The sequence below is a fragment of the Neolamprologus multifasciatus genome, chromosome 11, assembly GCF_963576455.1.
Source record: "Neolamprologus multifasciatus chromosome 11, fNeoMul1.2, whole genome shotgun sequence".
NCBI classification, from domain to species: Eukaryota; Metazoa; Chordata; class Actinopteri; order Cichliformes; family Cichlidae; genus Neolamprologus; species Neolamprologus multifasciatus.
The window spans coordinates 26,463,801-26,488,264 of record NC_140449.1 but is presented as its reverse complement, the minus strand read 5'-3'; the positions used below and the strand labels follow the sequence as shown (position 1 = coordinate 26,488,264).

The window sequence follows — 24,464 nt, the reverse complement described above, 5'->3', positions numbered from 1 at the left end:
CATAAGAGGGAAAGCCAGCCTTAACTAGGAAGACGTGATTTGTGTGTGTGTGTGTTTGTGTGTGCGCGCGTCTTTTCTCACACCGGTTTAAATTCTCAACCATGGAGACGAACCACTGCCCAGATTCTAATCATCTGTGGGAATGTGCTAAAACAGTTCTGATCCACACAGACCCAACCCCGCAATCCACAAGACCCCAGCGGATTTACTGCCACCATCGAGCTGCTACACACCACATGACACCCACAGGGATCTATACCCCAATGGGTTTAGTGGTTTTAGCAGGTAACTGCTAAGCTACACAATAACATGTGTGCTACTTGGACTGATATCCCTTCCTTCTTGGCAACCACTGTTTGAAGCTCCAACAGAAGATTCACGTTGGACTCATTAATCATTAAAAGTATGATATGTGCTTTCTTAATTGAGAGAAACACATTCTCAGGCAAGCATCTGTCACTCCAGCTTACACACACACACACTCACACACAGTCGCTCCCCCGCATACGAGGCATCACAGTGGCCATATCCTTCACTGAGTCGAGTCTTTGATGAGGCAGCCGATGCTTTGAAGCCCGGCGCTGCCATCAGGGGCTTTTAAAGAAGCCCGGCCTCTCTCTTTGCATCTTTCTCTTACACTCCACAAACAACTAGCACATATTGCCAACTGAACCACTGATCCGCACTAGGCCAGAGTGATCTTCCTCATTTCATCTTGCCTTCTCTCATCCCAGTCCTACCACAAACCCACATCTCTCTCTCTCTCTCTCTCTCTTTTCAACTGAGGCACTTTATCCTCAACCCCTCATCGAGCTATATTCCCCAGATCTCATTACCACTCGTGAAATTGCATCTTTTTTCTCTCAGATCGTTTCATCTCTTTTGAAGAACCAGCAACAGGTATATACGGTATTATTGTTCAGTGTTCAGAAATATCTTAGATTAAGAAGTGTTAACTCTTTAAAACAAGAGATGGATTTAATGGCAGTGCTACTCTGTAGGGTTTTGTCTCAGCGCTTAGAGTGGTCAGTTAGAAAAGACCTATATAAAGGCAAGTACATCCTGTTTGTATGCAAAACAAAAGAGTCATGAATGTCATGAATATTAGGAAATACTTTAGGAATACTCCAACAATTCTCTTGCTATGAATGTTTGTAGAAACATTCATGGTGTCCAGACAATTATTCCTAATGAAACTGGTGACTGAATTTTTTTTCTCTTGCGGCACCAGCAGGACATTTTTCTCTCTTATTATTCCGATGACGACAGGCTGTCTGAACAACAAATTGCCAAATACCAGAGACTTCATGCTTCAGGAAGACTGCTGTAGTGTCACTTCAAACACATATTTCATTTGCATGAATTTGACATGTAAACAAATTGTATGTTGCAAGTTAATGAAATGTGAGAATAAAGTGCACCTGACATTTTGTTTTCACATTGTCTTTGCTTGGTGTAGTAAAATGTGACCTAACCTAACATGCATCTTAATTTTTCAACAAAATTTACTCCATTTATTCCAAAACATCAAAGACTTCACCAGGGGGATTTTAAATCCGGTAGGCAGATTTACCTTAAACTATCCTAATTGTGACCATTCTGAGAGCTTTCCTCTTGTGCCACAGAACCTTCATGTTCTCAGTGAGGTAAACTGCTTTTCATGGCAGTCTGGGTTGCCCTCCAGCACCTCCCTGAAACTTATTTTTAATGCAGTACTAGTACAGCACTTTCGCACTGAGGGAGTATAATGAACATTACGGCCTCTGCATTATTCTGTTGGGTCTCAAATGTTTTACATTCTGTTGCAGCCTGCAAGTTTCTCACAGGATATAACAAAGTATGTGTGAAAACTTTAATCCATCTCCTACACAGAGTTGTGATGTCTCCACCATTTGCATGTAGCTCACAGGCAGTCCCAGACAGTTTTTCTCTCTTACACTTTAAACAAGATCTCTTAGACTTCCTACAGTTTCTCTGGGAGCGTTGTCTGTCGATGCCCACACAGGAAGGTACCTGTTAGCTCTTGTGTCTAGCTGAGTGGGCCAGTAGGTGCCTGTTGTCCTCCTACACCAGGCCTGTGAGACTGTTAAGGCCCTTATGAGAATTGGATCTGACACCATCAGCCCCATCTTCTTCCTGTTCCTCTTCCATAGTAATAATGATGGAAAGGTTGTGGCACCCTGCAAATTGCAGGTTGAATTATTGATGTCTGGTGCTTTGGTACAGCGAGGACTGATCATCTATGACATCTGTCAATACGTAAACGGGTATAACAGCGTTGCTATGTGACGGACAAGCTTGTTTTATTTGTCCTGTATGCCACAGGTGGGGAGTGTGCCAATATTATTATCTCTCAAGGTGCTAAGACAATGATTCAAAGTGATTTGCCGTCGGCTAGCTTGGAGATGGCTCCACAAATCGAACATGTGGAGTCTGTGTGTATTTATTTTTAAAAAACACAGTAAAACATGAGTAGGATTAAGTCTTCCCTCTGGCTGTTCTTTTTATTTTTTTTTTCTCATTTCATGCAGACACTGTGTTGCAATAACACAAAATAAGCAGCTTTGGATGATAAAACGTAGCGTTTTGGTTCCCAAATCAAAACTGAAGCATACACTGCCACTTGGTGGTTACCCTGTAATATGGAAAGATCATGTTAAAGTTGAAACAACTGGATAATGACCTCTTCTGTTTTTACAACCAGCACCCACATCTTCTTCAATAATTGCGTCACTAAGCTGGCAGAAATAACAGCTATTGTGTTTGCTACATAATACAGAGGCAGTAGCCGGCACACTGGAATGATTTGTATAAGCCCAGTTTAGTGGGTCAAAAGGAGGGGCAGAAAGTCTGTGGGCGGCTCGTGCACTTGAGAGAAGAACGTTTAAGCTGATGAACATTGCTTAACAGTATAGCTGTAATGTGGACTCATTTAGAGCTGCTTCTTTCCAGTGGGGGCTTGATTGAGCAGCCGCCACTTGTTTGTTTTCCAATTTGGGCTTTGGTGGGTACTTCCATTTTACCACTGCGTTTGTTTTCGGCGAAGACCTCATGTCTAATTTATTGGATCTGTTTTAGCATGTTCGCCTACTCGCTCTCAGGCGATGGTATGCTGCATAAATTATGCAGAGTACTTTTGATTTATGACATCAGGGGCAAAACGGCTGATGTGAGACTGCGTGCTGCGAGTTAGTGCGTCTTGAAAACAGCCTGCTATGTCACTGTGCCAGCTTTTCAGATTGAGATGTTGAAACGTGAGTGGGGTACAACAATGGAATAGGAATTTGCAGTGAAACCACTGGCTCGGATAGCGTTTAGACTTTTAAAACGATTCCCTCATTGGCAATAGTAGAGATTTACAGAGAAGCAAAAGAACACTTTGCAGTCTTTCTACTATCTTGCCCAAATTAACCTTGAATATTCATTGAGAATGTTACACACCACTGTGGCTAAATATAGCTTACCATCTGTAGCTCAGTATTCAAAGCAGAGGTAAAGCTTGGTCAAAGGCAACAATGTTGATGTAGTGAGATTTGGACTTGTTGAAGCATAGTAAAATGATGGTGCTGTGAGCTGTGGACTTGTCTGCTTCTCAGTCAGCTCGCACCAGCAGCTTGTGAAATGAAGAACGAAATCAATGTGCATCAAAGGGTCTCCTCCTGTCAGTCTTGTCAGATCCAGTTGAAAGGGTAGATGTACCGGGGAAGACTATTGAAGCTGAGACTTGTAATATTCCTTTCAATCAGTGATATCTGCAACTAGTCACTGAGATACCTGCACGGTGTCTGTTTTATTTGGAATATTTCTATGTTCCCCTATCAGGCTGATTAAGATAAAGAAGACAGAAAAGGATCCTACTGATGACCAATGCCGCTGGGAGAGAAATTAAACAAGGTGCACCCGCTACTTGTATAGAATTGTAAAGAATGCGTTCCATTCGCCTCGCGCTGAGTGTTCTGTTGGAGCCTCAGTAGAATTAAACCACAGCTATCTTTCAGCCTGCAGCAAACCTGAACCTTGTTTTAATGTGTTCTTGGGTTTTTTTTCAACTCTCAACTGTATGACGACCATTTTCCAAAACAAAATAATTACTCCATCTAACACAGCTAAAAACACCCCCACGGGTGCAGAGTTCAAGTTATGATGAAACATGTAAATATGTTTTACAACCATTTGCTCAATTTGCTCGTTTGCAGATGTCTTTTTGCATGTGTTTGTGTATTACATCTGTGATTTACTAAGTCTGTGGTGAAAGTGGATTCTGTTTCTACAGCAAAAGCAGCACCATCATTTACTGACTAAATGATCAGTAAATGATGGAGCTCAACTTTAGCTGACGTTAGGCTCAAAAAGTCCTGATTTTGTTATTTGAAGCTTTTCCCAGCTTTGACTCTGTAAACTGTATGTTCAGCCTAATTAACCTGTGCATATAAAAACAGATTATAGGGGTATTCATTGTAGGATTTGGAGATTGACAAGTTGTTTTAGGAGAAATGGGAAAAGAAAGAAAATTATGGTATATTTATACTAAGACTAACAAGTGAAAGATTAGTAAAAGTGAAAGATCTGTTTGGATCCCCGAAGAAGAGACAAATCCCACTGGGGGTTAGACCAGGAAAGGCATCCGGTGTAAAATTGTGCCAAATCAAATATGCAAAGCTACCTGCTTTGGCGATCCCTTGTGAATAAAACAGCAGCCAAAAGTGTCCCTTTTTTTTCTATTAACACTGATCTCTTTTCAAATTTACAAAACAAAAGCTGTTTTTGGTTTGATCTCTATAGGTTATGGAAATGTATCAGAATATTTATTAACTAGATACAACAGATAACAACAGATTAACAGATACATTTACTACAGGTAAGCAGAACATGAGCATTAGTTCAAACAAAGAGCACTTTGTTTTAGATATATTACTAATGTGAATACATGAAATCATTCTGCAATGCTGAAGATGTCACCTTAGTTTAGAAAATCGCCATTGACGTTGCTCATTTTATGTTATGACAATTTTGTTGTTATGTAATATATAGTTAGCAGATGAATTAGAATTGGAAAATAAACACGTTTTGCTGTACAGTGATGTGTTGCCTACAAAGTGATTTTACAAACACGATTTTCTGTTTTGTCCCTGGCTCATCATCATGTGGCTGACGTCATTACAAGGTTTTCATTTCTTGTTAATTGCAAGCCGTTAGAGACGGTTCAGTTTTAAGCATCCTTTGTTGTGTTGCCAGAACTAAAAATTCTGTTCTAATTAGCAAACGGTATTCAAAGATTTTCTTACAACTGGAATGTCATCTAACAAGATCTAAGATCTAACCATACACATAAGTTGCGAGTGGCTGTGTTGAGATTTTAGCTATATTTAGAAGTGAAATAATGACTAAAAAAAGAAAGTTAAAAGCTTGTCTTGCATAGTGCACAGACTCTCCTTGGCTGCTACAGCTCGCTAAACCATAGAGAAGGAGAGAGAGATATGTGCCTCACCTGTAATTTGTATAAAAAAGTGTAAAAAGTTTCTTTGAAAAGTTGCTGAATCTTGCAACAAAGTCCCAACCATTAGGTTAACTTGAGGATAATGATCACTGCTGTTAGTGAGAGGGATGGTTTATATTTCCACATGAGAAGTGCCTGCGTCACAAAAAACCCATCCAAATAACAATTTTTTTGATACAGAAGTAATCAAAACTGCTCCCTGCTGCCTGCAAATTGCTTTATACATGTATATTTGACCAGCTGCTCTCCTCTGAAAGTCAGAACAAAGGGAAAAATCTGTGAGAAAACTACTGCAGACTCACACAATGCTGAGCTGTGAGGGATGCGGAGGAGATTAGTCTGAAGATCTGTACTCATAAGCTGCCAGAATATGAATTATAGATCTCTGGTCTAAAGGAAAATGCCTTTTTTTTTCTCAGCTAGGCACCAAGTTTCTCAAAACACCAATACTCACCCACTGAGTTTCTTAGATTTTATTGTTACTTGTCGATCAAAGAAAACCTGAAGTGATTTCAAATTAACTCTTCTTAAATAGGTAACTAGTTGCATGAAAATATCCGTGCTGAACTTCAATCAACATATGATTGTGCATGTACTCTGCATACACTTTGCTCTCAGAAATAGAGGATAGAATCCAAGGAGCCACAAACCAGCCCCCTGGATGAAATTTGCCTTCAAATTGCAGATGATGACCCTGCTGCATGCCACCCCTGTGTCATCCTACGCAGGTCAGGTTTTCAGTTAGCTTTGTCTCCTACATCTCTGTAGTATGAGTAAAGAGGAAATGATGGCAGGTGTAAAAGAGACAAGGCTTTGTTTTCACATCAAAAGACTCCCATTTTCACTTCAGCACCAGTGACACAGAGAGGAGGGATTCAAGCAGCTGATGATGCTCTTTGCTGGCTGCTAAAACGCCGTCCTAGTCATTTATTGCCACATTATATTTTCAACATGTGCGTCACCTGTCTAATCGCGCATGATAATGTGTCCTAAACGACAAGAAGAAAAGGGAAAGTTGCCAAGAAATATTAAGAAGAGTCAAAAAATGTATGAATAAGGGACTTAGCTTACAATTGAAGAATGAGGTAAAATTCTATTTTTCTCCCTTCTCAGATAAATGGGATGAAAGCAGTTATCAAACTTTTGCAACACAGGAAAAATATGTCTTATTCTTTAATGCGACAGAGTTCAAATGTTTGCTGTCCATGTTCGATTTGTTAATGAAGGTGTGATCAGTTTATATATATTCTGTGATCAAACATGCTGCAACTCTTAGCATTATGAAAAGTAGAGTGGACTAAGCTTAGCATAAGTTCAGAGAGGCTATGTTAAGCTTGTCTTAAAACCCTGCTGAATCAACCAAGCTCAATAATCATCCCCCTCATCAGCTGATGGCTTTGCGTGCAATATTTAAACTGCATTAGCCTGCTCGCGGTTGCATTTGCAAGCAGCTTTGCAACCCACTTACACCCTAGCTTCTCCTCGCTGTATCTGACGCAGTCATTGTTATGCCGGTCACAGTGCCTGCTCTGTTCTGTATAGGATGTTAGTGCTGTTCTTATTACATCCAGCTTTCCACATAGAGCCATCAAACCCATATAAATTACTGAAGATGGGAAAAAATTGCTGGACTATAATGGTCCTGATTGTGTTTTTAATATATTTTCTAGTATCCAACAGAATTGAAATATTTGTTTGGTTTCAGTTAAGTTTGTATATTAGCTCTATTACTGTGGTCACTGTAGCATCTACTGTGCCACAATAACTGTAACAGAAAAATATGTTACACAACTACAAGAACAAAGGGTTTTGAGGCAGAGACTGGCAGGAAACAGAGGTTCAAAATTACTAACACTGAAATCTAGGCATGTGGAAGAGTGCATAGACCTCTTTTTTCCATGTGCCATGTTCCCTGGGGTGAGGACTCAAGAGTTTTTAGTGGTAAACAGAAGTGGCAGACCACGAAAAGTTTCTCTCCACTGGGCTCTGATGATGTTTGTTTTGGGAGAGATGACTCCATGCTTGATGTGTGTCTTCAGCAGTTAAGAGCTGATAGAAAAGCCATTTGTGTCCAGCCTCCTATCTGCCAACTGACAGAAAATTTCAACTGAGAGTGAAGAAAGTGACCTGTCGGCTGTCACATTCTATCAGCGTTGCTCTTTGCCTTGCTCCACCATCCGTCCATCCTTTTCATCCCTGCAGGGAGTCTTAAATATTTAAAATAAAATAAAAAATAAAAAAAGCACAGAAAGAGATGTAAATCCAGCCAATCATGGACTTTACTCATAGCTTCACATTGGACAAGATGCAAGTGCAAACACACCAAGTGCAATTACAGTAGTACTTCAGGATGGAAGCTCGTGTGCTGGAGGAGGCTCTGAGTGTGGCACAAGAGAGCAGCGGCATGTCGGCAAAGATAGATTTACGAACACAGCCTTTCATTTAGATTGTGTGCTGTGCACTGAGACGATGCCTGCCAAAGGGGTTTTACTATAATTAATCATGTAATTTATAAACAAGCAAACAATAATAAATGAATGCAATATAATCAACAGCTTCTGTTTCATGTTTGTCTGTTACTTAATGTAGTAAAGGGAGTTCATTTAAATGTGATTGATTTCATGATCTAAAGTATCTTTCTGTTGTGAAGCTTTAATAGACACAAATGCAGAACGTAAACGAGGACAGTTGCATTTGTGTTGGTTTTGGGTGTGTGTGTGTGTTTGTGCCTTTGGGCTTCTAGTTTGCTCGCGCAGCACTGGCGGTAGAACGGGGCGATGAAGAGAGATGAGACCAGGCGGAGGGTCATTACCGCGCTCTTTGATAAAATGGAGAACCAGGGGACTCGAGGGAGAGTGGCACACACAGATGTGCACTGACACACGTCAAGGGGGAGGCTGTTCTAGCTAGAATTAACAAGTGACTGTGTAATGCCACCACGGTCCCATAAAATCTTTTAATAGACACACATTCTTAAACTAATACAGTGTCTGAAACCAATAATAATTAATAAATATCAGCCTTACTGATATAGGAATTTTATGACTCATATTCGGTGTCTGATCTAAGTCTGATTAAAGTCTGATATTTTTTTCCATTTCACTTACATAAGAAATAAACAGATTTCCCTAATGTCTGTAATGTGTAGTTATTTATTTACTCAGTTATTCCCTGGCCGACTGTCCTCAGTTAGGCTTGTAGCTGTTTGTGGCGTCCAAAATACATGTTGTTGCAAAGTACCCTCTAGTGGACAAACTATGCAACATCAACACTCAGAATATGGTTGAAGGGTGTTTCTTGCGTGCCTTCTTTACTTTTATTTCCACTTATCAGACATTATAAATGCTGATGTGGAGATATTGGCAAACAGGTTATATCAACCAGCTTATCGTTCAGGTTCTATTGATGAGTATTGCTAATCTTAAACTTTCTTTTTACATGTATGTAGGATGTATTCCTGTTCTTACTGCTGTTCTTATCAGTATAAAATTTCTGACATCATAAGTGAAGTTGTTTTTGTGTTAGTCCTTGTATTTAAGGGTGTAAAAAATAATACGATTCATATTCTGTGATGCAGTTTCTTGTGTTTTTGGCTATTCTTGTGATGTACATACTACTAGGATATGTACAGTGTAGTTCAAATGCGTACATACCCGTATAACCCACTGTGCAACTCCCAACTCTTGAGCCACGAGGGGCAATCGTGGCTCAAGAGTTGGGAGTTCGCCTTGTAATCGGAAGGTTGCCGGTTCGAGCCCCGAGCCCAGTTCGACCTACTGGTGTTGGCCAGAAGGGCCAATGGCACGATATGGCAGCCTCGCTTCTGTTAGTCTGCCCCAGGGCAGCTGTGGCTACAACTGTAGCTTGCCTCCACCAGTATGTGGATGACTGGGTGTGTAAAGCGCTTTGGGGTCCCTAGGGGGGACTAGTAAAAGTGCTATACAAAATACAGGCCATTTACCATTTACATTTAAGGTATAGATATAATTATGGTTTTATATGGCACTTTTCTTTTCTTACTGATGCTACAACGGGCCAGTTGTAAATATTTAATGTAACTCTGAAATTCTCTTCAAAACAACTGCACACTTCAAACTAGACTCTGCAAAGTTCTCTTCTACAATAATAATCATGCTAAAGACAAGTGGGCTGTAGCTATCTGGCTGCAATTTCTCTTCTCATCTTCGATTTTTCTGCTGAGTCACTGCTCTCCTGCACAAGCTCTTTCTGACTGCGCTTTGTCCTCAGCTACACCGTTTTCTCTCCATATAACACGTCAGTGTCTCCTCAGTCACTTTCTCTTGTCTCCAGTCTCTGAGGTTTTCACTCTTTTATGAATCTCACCTCTGCTCAGCTACCTTTTTGTCTTCTGAGACATCTCTCTCTTTGTCGAGATTTCAATGTCTTACTCTTTTATCTTCCTTTCCTCCCCCCCCCCCCCCCCCCCCCCAAAACACTATTCCCTCTGGTTAATGGTGGAGAATGAATGGAGATTTGATGAAAGATAGTCCAGCTCATAAGATGATACTGCCTCCACTTGAGACTGTTGCTAGTGCAGATGTGAAGGTGGTGCGGTTTTAAATAGACTTTCGTAGAGCACATAACTAAGAGTTATTTTAATATTACAATAGTTGTGTTAATGCTTTTACATTATTCGTTTTGTTTTATTTGTTTGTCTTTTGAGGGGGGAGGGTGGTCAGAGGCAAAGTGTTTAACTATTTATGAGTAAACAGAAGAAACTATTTCACACACTGGATGTTTTACAGTCGTCTAAAAAATAACTCTTGTGAAAGTACATCCAGTCTGAGATTATAGAGTTACCTTTAGCAGAAATAACCTGAAGTAGTAATTTCATCTATTACTTTATCAGTCTGTCACATTTATTGGGGAAAATTTGACCCACTCTTCTTTACAGTGTTGTTTCATGATAAAGGTTTTTGAGGTTTGTGGGATTCATTTATGAATAGCTAGCTGAGGTCTAAACTTTGGGCCAATGCAGCACATTGATTCTTTTCTTTTCACCCATTTCAGTGCTTGGGATCGCTGTGTTGCTGCATAGCCCAGTTTCATCCAAGCTTTAATGGTCAGACAGATGGTGTCATATTTAATTCTTTGGTATACAGAGGTGTTGATGGTCAACTTGATCATGGCTGACTCCAAGAAACAAGGCCACTGTGGCTGTGAAACAAACCCAAGTCACCGTGCTTGACAGCATGAGGTGTTTGCATTGGTAGGCTGTTTGGTTTTTGCAAAACATGGCGCTGTCCAAACCTGTAAACAGTGTTCCACAAGTTTTATGGGTTGTTTAGATGCAACTTTGCAAACCTAAGCTGTGCTGCTATGTCATGAACTTTACAGAGCTCAGTCAGCATGTTAAATGTTCGAGTCTGAGATGTTGTTCTCTGATGGGGGATGGGTAGTTTCTCTTAGTATTGCACAGTTTGATCACTCTTGGGAAGATATTGGTGTCATCATAACACACACACATACATGCTCAGTCAAAGCCTCTGCTTTTATAGAGGTGTTCACACTTGCTGATGATCAAGTGCATTTGATTAGCAGCGCCTGACTGCTACTTACCATTTTAATTCCTGTGGAAGCAGTAAGGATGTGCATAGATGTACTTGCATGACTGTATGCATACTGTATTTTTGTCAGTTAATATTCACCAAGTTGTATTTTGTGTTTTCTCTTCAGTTGTTCAAAAATAAAGCAGTGGAGCTGGGAGAGAAGCTACTGCCTGCCTTCAACACACCAACAGGAATACCCCGAGGAGTCATCAATCTCGGGAGGTGAGTTTCAGCACAAGTCATCGCGTCCAGCTGTCCTTCTTCTCTGATAAAAGACGATTGAAAGCTATCACATTTTTCTGACATTCGAGAGTGAGCAAAACGACAAATGACAAAAGTTGTCATTAAGTAAGATAAATGTTGTTTGAATGTGGCGATAACATCAATTAAGGAAAGCAAAATTGTATTTAAAAAAAAAAAAATCTCAGTCACACAGGCTCTGTTTATTGACAGTGGATCAGCTGCAGGCTAAGCTTCATAATGCAGATGACATTTAGATAAGAATTAATCTGTGTTCATAACCACTTCAGAACATCGTCTGAATAATATTTGCATGTTTTTAAATGAACAGTGTTAATTTTTCAATCTGTTCTAAACTATTGCTTTTCTAATCTAGAATCTGTGTTGACATGATCTTCTTAATGCCACAGTCATGCAGCACAACTTTGAGCTATTTTCATTTTCAGAGCAATTTCCAGCGTGGAGTTTTGCTTCTCCGCTTGTTTGGATGTGGGTTTGACCCTTTTTAGGCGGGAGTGGAAATAAAGAGGGGAAAAAATGGCTTGCAGTTTTATAGTGAGACGGAAATCGGAACTGAAAAGCTTACAATAAAGAAATCTGACAAACTGATGAATGATAACAGCACTGTGTCGGCCGGCTGTGACAGGCAAATTATCATTGCTGGCCTACATTCATGCAACGTGACTATTGTCTTGTCATCACTCGTATGATGTATGAACAACAAAGTGTAAAGGGTACATCATGATGTGAATATGGATCAAAATTACGTGACCAAGTTTTAACTTTCAGACTCTTCTTCTCATTAACTAATTGTATTTTCTTATAAGATACTTCCTGGCACCCCTGTCTTCCACCTGCTACCAATTAACCCACCAGCCAGGCTGGACAGCTGCTGGAAGATTTAATTACCTCAGTCTACAGTTAATTCCTTCTACATTACAAACAGTGCCAATCCTACAGATGGGCAGGAGGAACCATACTGCCCATAGTGTATCACACAAAAACAAACCCACGTCACTTTGGAAGTAAACATATGCAGCGTGTGAGAGAACGTCTGCACCCTGGGGAAGTCAGTTCAGGGGAGTTTCCATTAATTGATTTTTTCCTTGTGATAGATTCTTCTTATGTTTAATGGTAATATAGTGTGTGTACTACTGTGTTAGTGTGTGTACATTATATAAAACAGTATGGTAAAACTGATTGACAGGAAGTGCATATGTAGACTTTCTACAAAAAAACACCACTTTTAAGTTTTTACTCTTAATCGTTCAGATTATTTCAGTTTATTGTGACAGAAACTAAATATTCTAAATTTGGTTTGACAGAAAGTTTGAACGTGGTCATGATCACTATCATTAAAGTAATACGCTCCAGGGAGCCTTTTTTCAGCTTTGTCGAATATTTAGAGGAAGAAAATACGTGAGAAAATAACCTATTAGCTAATAAAATTCTTGATTTTGTGTTTGGGGTTTTTTTTAATCTCAACCTTATAATTTAGATTATGCAATAACTCACAGATTCCCCTTTTACAAATTAACAATGTCACATTTCCTGTTCTGTAGCCCAAAACTCCTTCAACGTGCTAAAGATGTTCTTAATGGCACTTAAAACCCTTAACAACATTAGATGTAGTGTTTAATTCATGGTTCCTGTTAAAATGACAGCGTAAACAATGCTAAAATGATTGCAGTTAAAAGGTAAAAGATCCTACTTTTCCCAAGCACATTATTCCTAACACGTGGTATTGATTTCCATTTTTTAATCTGTTTTTTTTTTTCTTTTACACTCAATTATATTTCTGACTGATATGGAATAGATTGTGTTTGTTAAAGAAGGTGAAAGGGTTAACGGATGCGTGCCAGTGATGTTGCTTACCAGAGACTCCTCCCTCTAAAGACGAATGCAACACCTGCTGCCCTGTACTGAGTTTCAATTGATTCCACTTGAAGCGTGAATCAGATATGACTCAAGCCAGAAGTATTAACGATGCAGCCCCTAAACCTTTAATAGGTGCATTTATCAGAGTGCCAGACTCTTTGATTCCCCTCTGCTCTCACTCGCCAGCCACTTCCCACCATTTCTCTCCCCTTTCTTCTCACCTTCTCAACATTTCAACTCAATTCATTATCCGATATCGCATATCTTCCAGCAACTCTTAGAGGATATGTAAAGTCATTCTTTTAATGTATTATGGCCTAACTAATCATTGGCAAGCATCAGTTCACCACACTAAGCTTTGATTTGTTGAGTGATCTTACCCGCACTAACTAATGGGCCAGCACTGCTGACCTTCGTGTGCAGTTTCTAAAACACTTTTCCAGGTTTATATTAAGGCATAGAACTTGAGTAAAGTTTGACATTGAGTATAATGAAACTTTAAACAAACATCAATCACAGCAGTCAAACATAAATTAATGTTAGATGATGGAGAGGGCTATTTTTTATAGACCTTTGATTAGTTTACTTTTACCAGACAGAGATCCAATTTGCTGGGCCAGTTGCCAAGTTAATTTTATGTATTTTAAAACTACTATCGGAAAAAGATTTTTTAAAATGCACTCACTTAGAGTGTGTAACTACTGGGAATAGTTCTCTAAACGTCTGAACGTTATGTGCTGCAGTTTTTATTTCTTAGGTCAGTGTCATAAGCCGTTTACAAAAAGCACAGAAATGTGATGACCTTAGGTTAATAATACAAGATTTAATGGGCAAAGAGAGAGTTTCTTAAACTCATTTGACTAAATTGGAATTACATAAGCCGATTTTTATTGTCAGTGAAATTAACATTTGTATTGTTTGTTAATTTATTGACTGGTCGACAAAATGTCAAAATACACAGAAAAATGCCTGTCACGGTTATGTGCAGCACTATGTGATACAGGCTGTTTGTATTCACATAAACAGACAAAGACGTAACATCTTTACATCACAGGAACTGGTAAACATTTGGCATTTATGCATAAAAATGAAGAAAAATCTGAATTTATAATTTCAATGTTGTCATTATGATATTAGTCGTTTAATAACCACATATCAAAATCAATTAGATCAGTGCACTTTGGATGGAATGCATTGTAGAGATTGCAGGAGATGGTTACTGATTTCTATCTGAAATAAAAGGCAAAGCCTCGTGCATTAAGCAGAGACTGACTACAGAGAGGTCTGACCAGCACTCAGAGTACTTTGTTCAGCTCCGTTTAGCTGCACTGTGATGAGAATATGACATACCCTATAACATCTGAAGAATCTCGTATGCAAGTGGCCTTGGAAAAAATGAGATTTGCATGTGTTGAGGCTCTTCCCTGGAGTTTGGTTTAATGCTGCTGCAGTGGCAGTATACCAGAAAAGAAAGCTAAAAATGCCTTTTAAACTATACATTGTTGTCCCAAAGTAGTTCTCGTGCTTTAATTTTGTGGAAACAAAACAAGGAAATTGATGTCATGCAAAAAGGTTGTACACAAAGGCAGCACAATGAGTAGATTGTTAGCTTCAAATACGGAGTTGCAGTTGGAAAAATGACAACTATATCAGACTTTGTTTCACTGAGAGGAGATTAATGGGTATCAGAAGGTTGTCCTGGTAAGCACTCACAAACAAAATAATGTTATGCTTTCACTTGAAAACCAGAGCAATCCTGTAAAGAGCGAGCATATAGAAAGTTAAAAGCTTTATTAGCTCCTCTTACATCCAAATTAATATGCTTATCTGTTGAGCATGTTTTAGACTGTATGAATAAAACCAAAAAGATTAGGACAGCGATTAAACCCATTACCTTCACAGCATGCCACCAGTGAATGTAATTAATCTGCATTTGCAGTTAGCAGTGTCAATTTGACACAAAGACCCGATCCTAAAACAAAGATCTGAGCATGGTCAATATTTATGTTTTACAGGCTCAACTACATATGCCTGATGCTACAAAAAGATAAGGCGATGTGCCTTAAATTAATAAGGCTTTACTAATTTAAAAACAAGCACATACTATATATAACTAAAGAGAAACACAGGCTATGTGTGCAGTGTCAAATTAGCATAATGACTTAGCCACAGCTTTACATAAAATATTCAAACTCTAGCGCAATAGCAGCAGGTAAGCCTCTCAGAATTAAAAAAAAAAAAAAAAAGTCAGGATCAGCTAAGTATCAACTGAATCAAAAACAGTAAAACTGACAGGTGACAAACATCAGACGGTGTAACTGAACCGGCTTCTTCTCGTCTTCCTTACCACTTCCCAATGGGCATTGCATATCTAACCACTCACAAACATGGGCACAGACAGATAAACCAAATTTTGTTATGTTTTATTATAATTTACATGCAAAAATAAGTGATAGTTACTATGAATCTCTGTCTTGCTGAACTGTCTATTTCACGATACTTAGTGGATGTGTTTGAATGTTATCCCTGTTGTAGTGGCACCAGTTGGAGCTGGGGTTGGGCCTCAGCCGGGAGCAGTATCCTGGCTGAGTTTGGGACTCTTCACCTCGAATTTGTGCATCTGACTGAGCTGTCCAGCAATCCAGTATACACGGAGAAGGTTCAGTATATGAATAACCCTTCCTTTGCAATTTACAGCGCTGAACAGAATGTTCTGATTTCCTATTACCACAATTTTTGTGCAAAATGCCTTTCAGCCTTGAGGTGATGGCATAATACAAATTCCCCTTGCCTAATGACATGCGATTTGCAGGTGATGAACATCCGGAAACTTCTGAACAAGATTGAGAAACCTCATGGCTTGTACCCAAACTTTCTCAGTCCAGTCAGTGGCAACTGGGTCCAGCGTAAGTACTGTATTGTGCATAATACTTAAATATCAGCGCAGATATTTTAGGATACATACAAGTTTTGTGATGAAGGGTAAAGTCAGAAAAAAACGTTTTAATTGAAATTGGGGTCACAGGTCCACTTGGGAAGGTGATTTTTGTTGGCTGATATTCACTGTATTACAGTAATTATGTGTATGTGTGGGTCAGGACTTATGTGGGTCAGGACTACAGGAGTGTGAGGTCACTGAATGTGGTTTCACATTTCTTTCTTTTCTTTAGCTTTCACATTACCGACAGACCTTGAATCACCTCACATGTCAAAGCTCTTTCAGCCGCTCGCCTGTGTCCTCCACCTATCCACCCTCTTCCTTTCATTTGTAAAACCGGGCTCCTACAGTAGCGAGGGCTATATGACTCCATTTGCTCTGGGTTATTAAAATGAGAATGAATTCAATTACTTAAGGAAATTGGATCTTTCCGATTTACCTGAAAGAAGCTTGGGGGAAATCAGGTGATCAAACAGTGCCTGAATTGAAAAGGTGGCAATCTGAATCATTACAGAAGCAAACTGTTGTGGGCCAGGATGTAAACGAGCTGAGGAAAACTGTGTATGAATATCAACAGAAAAGGGGGGGGGTGCATTTGGCTTCATAGCTTTCTCTCATTTGTCAGTGTCAAGGACAAACACAGCAGCACTGTGATAACCTTGCAGAGGAGTTAGCAAAGGTGTATGTGCATGCAATGAGTATGAGTGGATTAATAAAGAGTTGCCTTTTATGTGAGATCATATTCATCTTTTGAATTCAAATGTGAAATTATAGCAGACAAGTGGAAAATCAACAGGCGTTTGTTTCAGTTTCCACTGACAAGCTTGAAGTGTATTACATAACCAGAAAACACAAGAGTACAAATGATTTCTCAACTGCAACTATCACGTTTTAGTTCACGGTAATTGTAAAGTCTTCATCAAAACTTATAGCAGAAATACATTTGAATAACTTTTCATGGTTACATAATCAAATCATTTTAGTTGTACTGGAATCGCTATGAGCTTTGTACTTATTGTGATTAGCAGCAAAGTGTTTATATCTAAAATGAACATAGAAGCCAATGCAGAAGTGACTGCATTCATTTAGGGGGCAGTTGTGCTGATTGATTCTAGTGCAAACAGACCTAATGCTCACTTGATCTATGATCAAAGGTTTTTGGTGATTTTTTGATCTCAATCACTAATTTAACAACTTATCTCAAACAATAAGGTGTCTACTTTGTAAACTATGGTGTAAAAGCTTAAAGATTAGAAATTATTGACCACTTGGTGATATCACATTGGCTGCGTCTGTCTCCTGTTTAAAGTGTGGTTGTGACAGCACTCGCTGCGGATTGGACTGTTCTCCTGAAACATATAAAATACTTTTGCCATCTTTTCAAGAAATTCTGAATTTGTTTAAAAATTTTCCAGCACCTGCAGAAAATCGAGAATAAAAAAATCTGTATCCATGCATATGTGTTTGTGCGTGTGAGAGACTTTGCTGAATAACTCAATATACCTGTTATTTTCTCCGGTAGATCATGTTTCCATTGGTGGCCTTGGGGATAGCTTTTATGAGTATCTGATCAAATCATATCTGATGTCAGACAAGACGGACGACGATGCGAAGAAGATGTATTACACTGCACTGGAGGTATGGAAATCTTTATTTTTCGGTGTAAACAAAGGAATCAACTTGCTGAAGCATAGCTCAGTTAGATTAAATGATAATTACAGTAATTAGCATACACTTTTAATAAAACAAAGCCCACAAACTGCTTTACACCCGTAACAATCAACAGCAGGACAAGCAAGTATGTTGTTTTTACGGACTGGTTGAAGGCTGAGCAAAAGATACAACACTGTAAATTATCTTTATCTGACACAGAATGGACTCAGCTGTAATCAGCCAAATGGAGCATGTTTTCATGTGGTGCAATAGTAAAAGCTGCTCTTCCACTATCAGCAGAAAAATATCCGTATACTTGAATGTGCATGCTATGATCATGTATAAAATCACTATTATTTCTTCTTTAATGGAGATAATGTCAGAGTAAACCACACTGCCTGTGGCTACAATTACAATATCATAGAAAAATAATTTTAAGATGCCACTGAGAATTCCTCAGTTTTCATCAGAGGGTCAAGCCAGAGGCAGAATTACTAATTACAGACTTTCTTTCTCCCCTGTGACTTGGTATTTAAATGGCAAAGGACCCCCGCGCTTTTAGATTAAGTTATATGCTACATGTTTATACAGAGATCTGAGGTGAAGGCATGGCACAACTCATTATCTTTGGCATCCAAATAAAAGTAGAGTTCTAATTAAAACGGTGCTGAATGAGAGAACATTTTCTAATTATGCTATGCCATGATTACTGCTAACAACAGCTAATTAGTAGGAAAATCATCAGCCGCAACCCTCAAGAAAAATGGGTTTTTTTTCAGAGAACATGGTATTTATAAACTATTTATAACATCCCCTATTTAGCATGAAGTGATTCCCTTGCTGTAAACAAGAATTGCAAGTGGAAACAGCTGTTTTATGAAACAAAATACTGACAAGAAACACCTGCAAAGAAGCAGAAATGTACAAAAAAGATTCTTGATTCCTTCAGTTATTTAATTTGCAACAAAAGCAATACATTTACTGTGCAGCACTGCAGTAGCCACACTGGACTAATCCCTTATAGGAGGAAAGATTGTCTATATATTCTATTGTAACACAATTATCTTGAATTATCAGTGTCTGATAAAAAATAATCAGTTGTTTTATCTCTTACCGTGGACCGTGTTAACGAGACGGCAGCAGAGTGGGTCTTTGCAGGTCACAGCCTTTGCATGGTCGGCCGTGGCTCCTGTCTTGTTAGCACTGCTATGTTATTACTTCTGGTGGACACCAACTACGTTTGTCGTGCCAAATTAAAAGTATGCATATTTAGTCCACATTCCAGTACCACCTACATACCGCAGCACTGGTGAATAATAATCACTTTAATCTAAACTGCATGTATCACACCACATCTTGAGCAATTCTACTTTAAACAGTCATGAAGAGCTCTTTTAGGGAACCAAGCAGCTATCTTACCAGGTGTTATGTATACCACTGTATAACACTTTTCAGGTTTCAGTGAACAGCCAGATGAATGATATGCATGCATGGAGTGCAAAGCATCATATTTGAATGTATTTGCTAGCTATCAATCCTTTTGCACTCTCTTCTCCTATAACTTTGGCTGCATTAAATCATCTACAGATAAGTAAACATGACTTTGGACTTTCTGCTGCTGCATATTTAATGTCAAAGTAAAAGATATAATCTTTTAATAGTACTTTGTGCGGTTTCATCTGTCAGGTTTTATCGTAGCATCCAGTTCTAGGTTTGTTGGAACAAACGCAGAGACAAACGGTGAGAAACTGGTGAATAACAAATGTTATGCCTCAAATAATACTGAGTGCATAGAGTTTGCAGAGAATCTCTTTGCATGCATTTTTGTAGATCTCAATCCTCTGTGATAATAACATAATAAGTCAACATAAACACACAAGTCTGTCTGATTGCTCTAATTTCTAAATACTGCTGAAGCATCACTATAGACATTGCTACATAAACATCTAATTATCTGAGCTAGTCATCTGTAGTATGAAAGTCCCCACCTGCATTCTTGCACAGCAGTCTCTGTACTGTCTTCGTAGCCAATATTGGACGATAAAAAATGTCTTCCTCAGACCTTTAAGACTTTTCAGCCTCCTCTTCTAAGATGTCTGTAAGTCCCCTATGCTGTTCTTTGTCTCTTCATGTCTCAGTCCTTCCGACCTAAGGCCTGAGCAGAGGCGGCAAGGAGAAGACACAAGGAGATAGGAGTCAAAAAGAGATGCCCTTGCTTCGGAGCAGTAATTTTAAAACGATGTCTATTAAAGATGACAGGTGGCACAGCTGCCTACTGCTGCTTTTTATGACCTCTGTCAGAGGAGCATAAAGTTTATGAAAAATTAGGCATTTACTCTCAGTCGAATTCATAATGTGACACACACAGTGACAAGAAGGAAGGTATGTCAGCAGCTTTTATTTATTTAACGCACACAAACAGTTAGGGGTAGAAAAGTTGGTTGCACAGCTGACCATCATTTAAATATCTAATACAACTCATGAATACAAATGAACACTTATCATTTGTCCTGCTTCAACTTGATTTCTGTATTCCTGTCTGTGTCTGTCAAACTTGTGTCACAAAAATTTCGATTTTGAGAGAAACGCTGCTGCTGTATCAATCATAGAAAACTAAAATAAACGGTTAAAATAGTCACCAAATATACTTACCCAAGTAAAGTTTAAGTGCGGTAAAGGAATTGAAGTGTCTTTATGTCCAGAGCTCCTCCAGTAAGGCTTGTCTCTCCTAGAGATTCATTTATGAAAATCCTCAAAAAAAGCAAAGAATATTTCTGGGTCATGGAGAAATAAAACTAGAGATGTGAGAGAAGACCTTTCTCCTCAATAACTCTCTGGAACTGTGAGCGGTCTGCTTGTACAGTTTAAATCAGACTAAAAGTAATTGGGTTTTTAAGTACACTATATGGACAAAGTATTGGGTCACACCTTTTAATCTTTTGCCAGAGGTGTATAAAATCAAGCACTTGGCCATGCAGCTTGCCTTTACAACACTTGTAAAAGAATGAGTCGTTCTAAAGAGCTCACTTGTTGCAGAGGTGTCTTCCTATCATAGCACCAATGCTTGAATTCAATCAATTTTAAGCCTTGGTGCAGAGAGAGGAGCACAAGTGCTTAAATGTCGCCAATGCTCTGTTGACTCAGCACAAAAACTGTGTGCAGGAAGCTTTACGGCATATGTTTGTAAAGCTGAGCAGCACCTGTGTGTGTAATATGTATGTAGCCCGGTACTTTTGTCCATATCGTATCACTATTAATTGTGAACTCTTATACAAAGAAGTAAAATCTCTGGTGAAAGAAACCCATTTCCCGATGTTGATCACAGCTATGCATGAATCATATTTGAAAAGGGGTAACTGCTTTATACAAACAGTATGTGAATGATGGCAGCGGGCACATCAGGTTTAAAGATTCCCGACTGCGTATGTCATTGCAGGCAATCGAAGCCAACCTGGTACAGAAGTCGCCTGGTGGTCTCACCTACATGGCTGAGTGGAGAGGAGGAATCCTGGACCACAAGATGGGTCACCTGGCATGCTTCTCCGGGGGCATGATCGGAATTGGGGCAGATGATGGCGCACCGGAGAAGAGGCAGCACTACCTGGACCTTGCCGCAGAGATCACACATACATGCCATGAGAGCTACACTCACTCAGGTAAATGTCAGGGCTGCTGTAGAGCTGGGGTTTTTTGGAATAGTGTCAAATACGGTAGCACTTATGTTTTATGTATGTTTATGTATGGTTTATGTTGGGTTTGAAAGGCACAACTGTGGTCTGGACTTACTTTAGGCCTATGCAGATCTTGAACATATCTAAAGACAGAGGGTATACTTTTATAATTTCCACAAAGGCAAAGTAGTCTGCTTGCTTTGGAGATGCTTTTGCACAAATGGAAAATTGCAAACTTAGCAGCAGTGACCAAGTCACAGTCAGGTAAAATCATATAGGTTTTAAATCTCAGTGAGAACTTAGCTTCTAGAGCTTTCTTCTTTAATAATTCTGTTAGTGACCATTTCCTAGTGAGGCCACTGATTGGCTGTCAAAGAGGGATACAGAGAATTTTCCTATTAAATTAAATGAAACAATGAACCTAAATCCTAACACTTATGCAAAAAGGAAAAATAGTTGAGCAGACCCTGTAGCCCTCCCGCCCGTCTTGACCTGTCAGGTTGCCGAAGAGAATCTGCTTCCGAGGTGAATGACTGTTTTATCCCAAATCTTTTTCTCAATTTGGTGTTCATTCTCCTTACAGCCAAGCCAGAGGAATTCACTGTTGTAGCGCACTATATCTGTCTTGTTAGGAGAGTTTATGGTAGCATTCAGAGTAACGAAACTGAGTCTAGGGGAGAAATATTGTAAATTAAAAGAGCCTTGGGCGTTTAACCTGAGACAAAAGGGGAAGCATTCTTGGTGGCTTCACCTCAGCGGAGCGACGACAGGTCTAATAAGGAGCAGCAAAGAATTAAACTTCTCAGTTTTTCTGTAATGTCTCACAGCTGTAGGGCAGCAGCCAGGGAGCCTCGGAGTTTGTTTGATACTGATAATAACAGCATGTTGAAATGTATTTGGAACAAAGAAAAATGGAGAGAATAAGAAAGGCAATAGGGATCAAGTTTAGAAGAGTAAACACTGTGATAAAACCTCCAACGGCAAATTTTCTTTGGCTCCAGCCTATGAATGAGAATGTATATGGCTGCACTTTAAAGATGCACCCAGGGGGGAAATGCAATAAAAAAAAAAAATCATATAAGCAAGCCTGCATTGGGAAGACCCTTGTTTGATTTATGCCTCGGTATACGTCTCGGTCCTGACAATAATCTCCTCTCCTAATTTCAAGCTTTTTTTTTTATCCTTCCACTGTTGGGTGGGCTGTAAGGATTCATCTTCAAGTGCTCGTTCGCCAGTAAGCTAATGTGACTCATCACATAACAGGTACCTCGATACGCTTTGAACGCATTTTGATCTGCAGGCCCGCAAGGCTTCTCTGGCTTTCTCTTCTATAGTCAGCCACCAGGTTTTTCTTCACTCATTACAGGAACTGAATGGTGCTTAGAAGCTTTCGGATTAGCTGTCTACAGGAAAGAGAGAGAAGTGAGATTTGCTCTTGCATGCACATAAAGTGGCTGCCATTAAGCTGTGTCTTAAATACCAATACCATAAAGACTCCTCCTGCTCCTACTTCTGGATCTCTGCCATCTTCACAGCATCGAGCTGGTGCTGGGAAATGAGGACCTCAAAGGAAGTAGTAGGAGGTGAAGAGGTTATTGTGTGTGTGTGTGTGTGTGTGTGTGTGTGTGTGTGTGTGTGTGTGTGTACCACAAGTGCAGTCATAATCACCTTTATGCTTCGAAAGTGTAGTAAGATTGTCACTCAGTGCAGCTGTGATTTAGTGTGAGCATCTTGACTTCATGTTACTTCTGGTTTAGTTTTGCATCAGAGGTTTCTTTTATTGATTTAATGTGTTGTACTTCTACCTGCACTATTCACACATCTGCTTAACCTCATATAGACTTTAGGGAGGTGACAATCATCATTTATACATTTCTACATTTAAGGGTTTTTGGGGTTTTATTTTGCTGCTACACTGCAACTCAAATCACTTCAAGGCTCACAAAATTTCAAAATCTCTGGTAGCCCTTCGGGCAGGCATTCTTCAGTTTTTGGTAGCCCAAAATAAATTTAAGTAGCCCGAATATTGTTTCCTTTACAATATTATACATTAAAGTATAATATTGTAACGGAAACAAAAATTAATCAAAAAAAATTGTTAAAATACAAATCACAACAACTGTATAAAAATTACAATCATCAACTCAAATACTTGGTTCAAATTGAACAGAAATTTCTATGAACTTGTAAGAACTGTGTAGAAATTGAATCAGTCTGTGTCAGATCCTGAATCTGAAATTTTCACTGAAGTCACGGGTAAGAAGTAAGTGGAACCAAGATCTAGGCCATTTGCTTTTTGAAGTTTGCAAAGACTGCTAAATTCTGCCAATGGTAGTTCACTCTTTGCAATATAGCACGCTGTTCTAAACAGCTTTTTCAGGAGTTCTTGTTGTGCTTGGTTTATTTGTAGTATGTTTTTTTGCAATTGGTGTTTGTTCTGGGAAAGATACTGCAGACTGGGCAATAATGCATTTCTTGCATTTCTCATGGGTTCTGATGGGGTCTTTCTTAAAATGACTGGTCCCAGTAACAAAGGCGCTTGTCGACTCAGAAATCAAATGAAACTCACAACACACCTGGCAGAACATCATGATATTTAGCTCGTCATATTCCAGCCACAGAAATTCTTTTGTCCATGAAACCAAAAAAGCTGCGCTTTCTTTTTGCCTCATAGTCTTTAGGGTAAGTGACAAATCGTCAACATATTACGTTTTCGGCTACCCACCACATTCCTAAATGACGACCTCGGAAAAATGAGGAAATATGAGAACCGTATGGACTCAATCTACACATGTTCGCTCTTTTCCTTCAAATAGCTTAGAAACACGCTATTTAACATCATTTAAGTCCTGTTTAAGGTGAGGAAAAAGGTTATGGTTAGGGCTAGGGATAAGGTTAGGTTTAGGGCTGGAATACAGGGCTGGAACGTTGGTTACCACGGGAGCGTCATTGCACTGGATTTCAGCCATAACCCGCCGCATACCATAAGAACGCCGAAAGTCTCCTTTCGCGTTCCT

General features: G+C 39.3%; 1 protein-coding gene across 1 annotated transcript in view; it reads left to right on the top strand.

Annotated features, from left to right (window-relative positions):
* LOC146508644 (mannosyl-oligosaccharide 1,2-alpha-mannosidase IA) overlaps nt 1–24,464 on the top strand; it is a 203,492-nt gene that overhangs the window by 167,128 nt on the left and 11,900 nt on the right. The window contains exons 5-9 of the mRNA XM_085178375.1: nt 11,195–11,289; nt 15,721–15,844; nt 15,998–16,091; nt 17,646–17,761; nt 21,213–21,432. Of these exons, the coding sequence (XP_085034501.1) occupies nt 11,195–11,289; nt 15,721–15,844; nt 15,998–16,091; nt 17,646–17,761; nt 21,213–21,432 (649 nt within the window). The remainder of the gene's footprint in view (nt 1–11,194; nt 11,290–15,720; nt 15,845–15,997; nt 16,092–17,645; nt 17,762–21,212; nt 21,433–24,464) is intronic.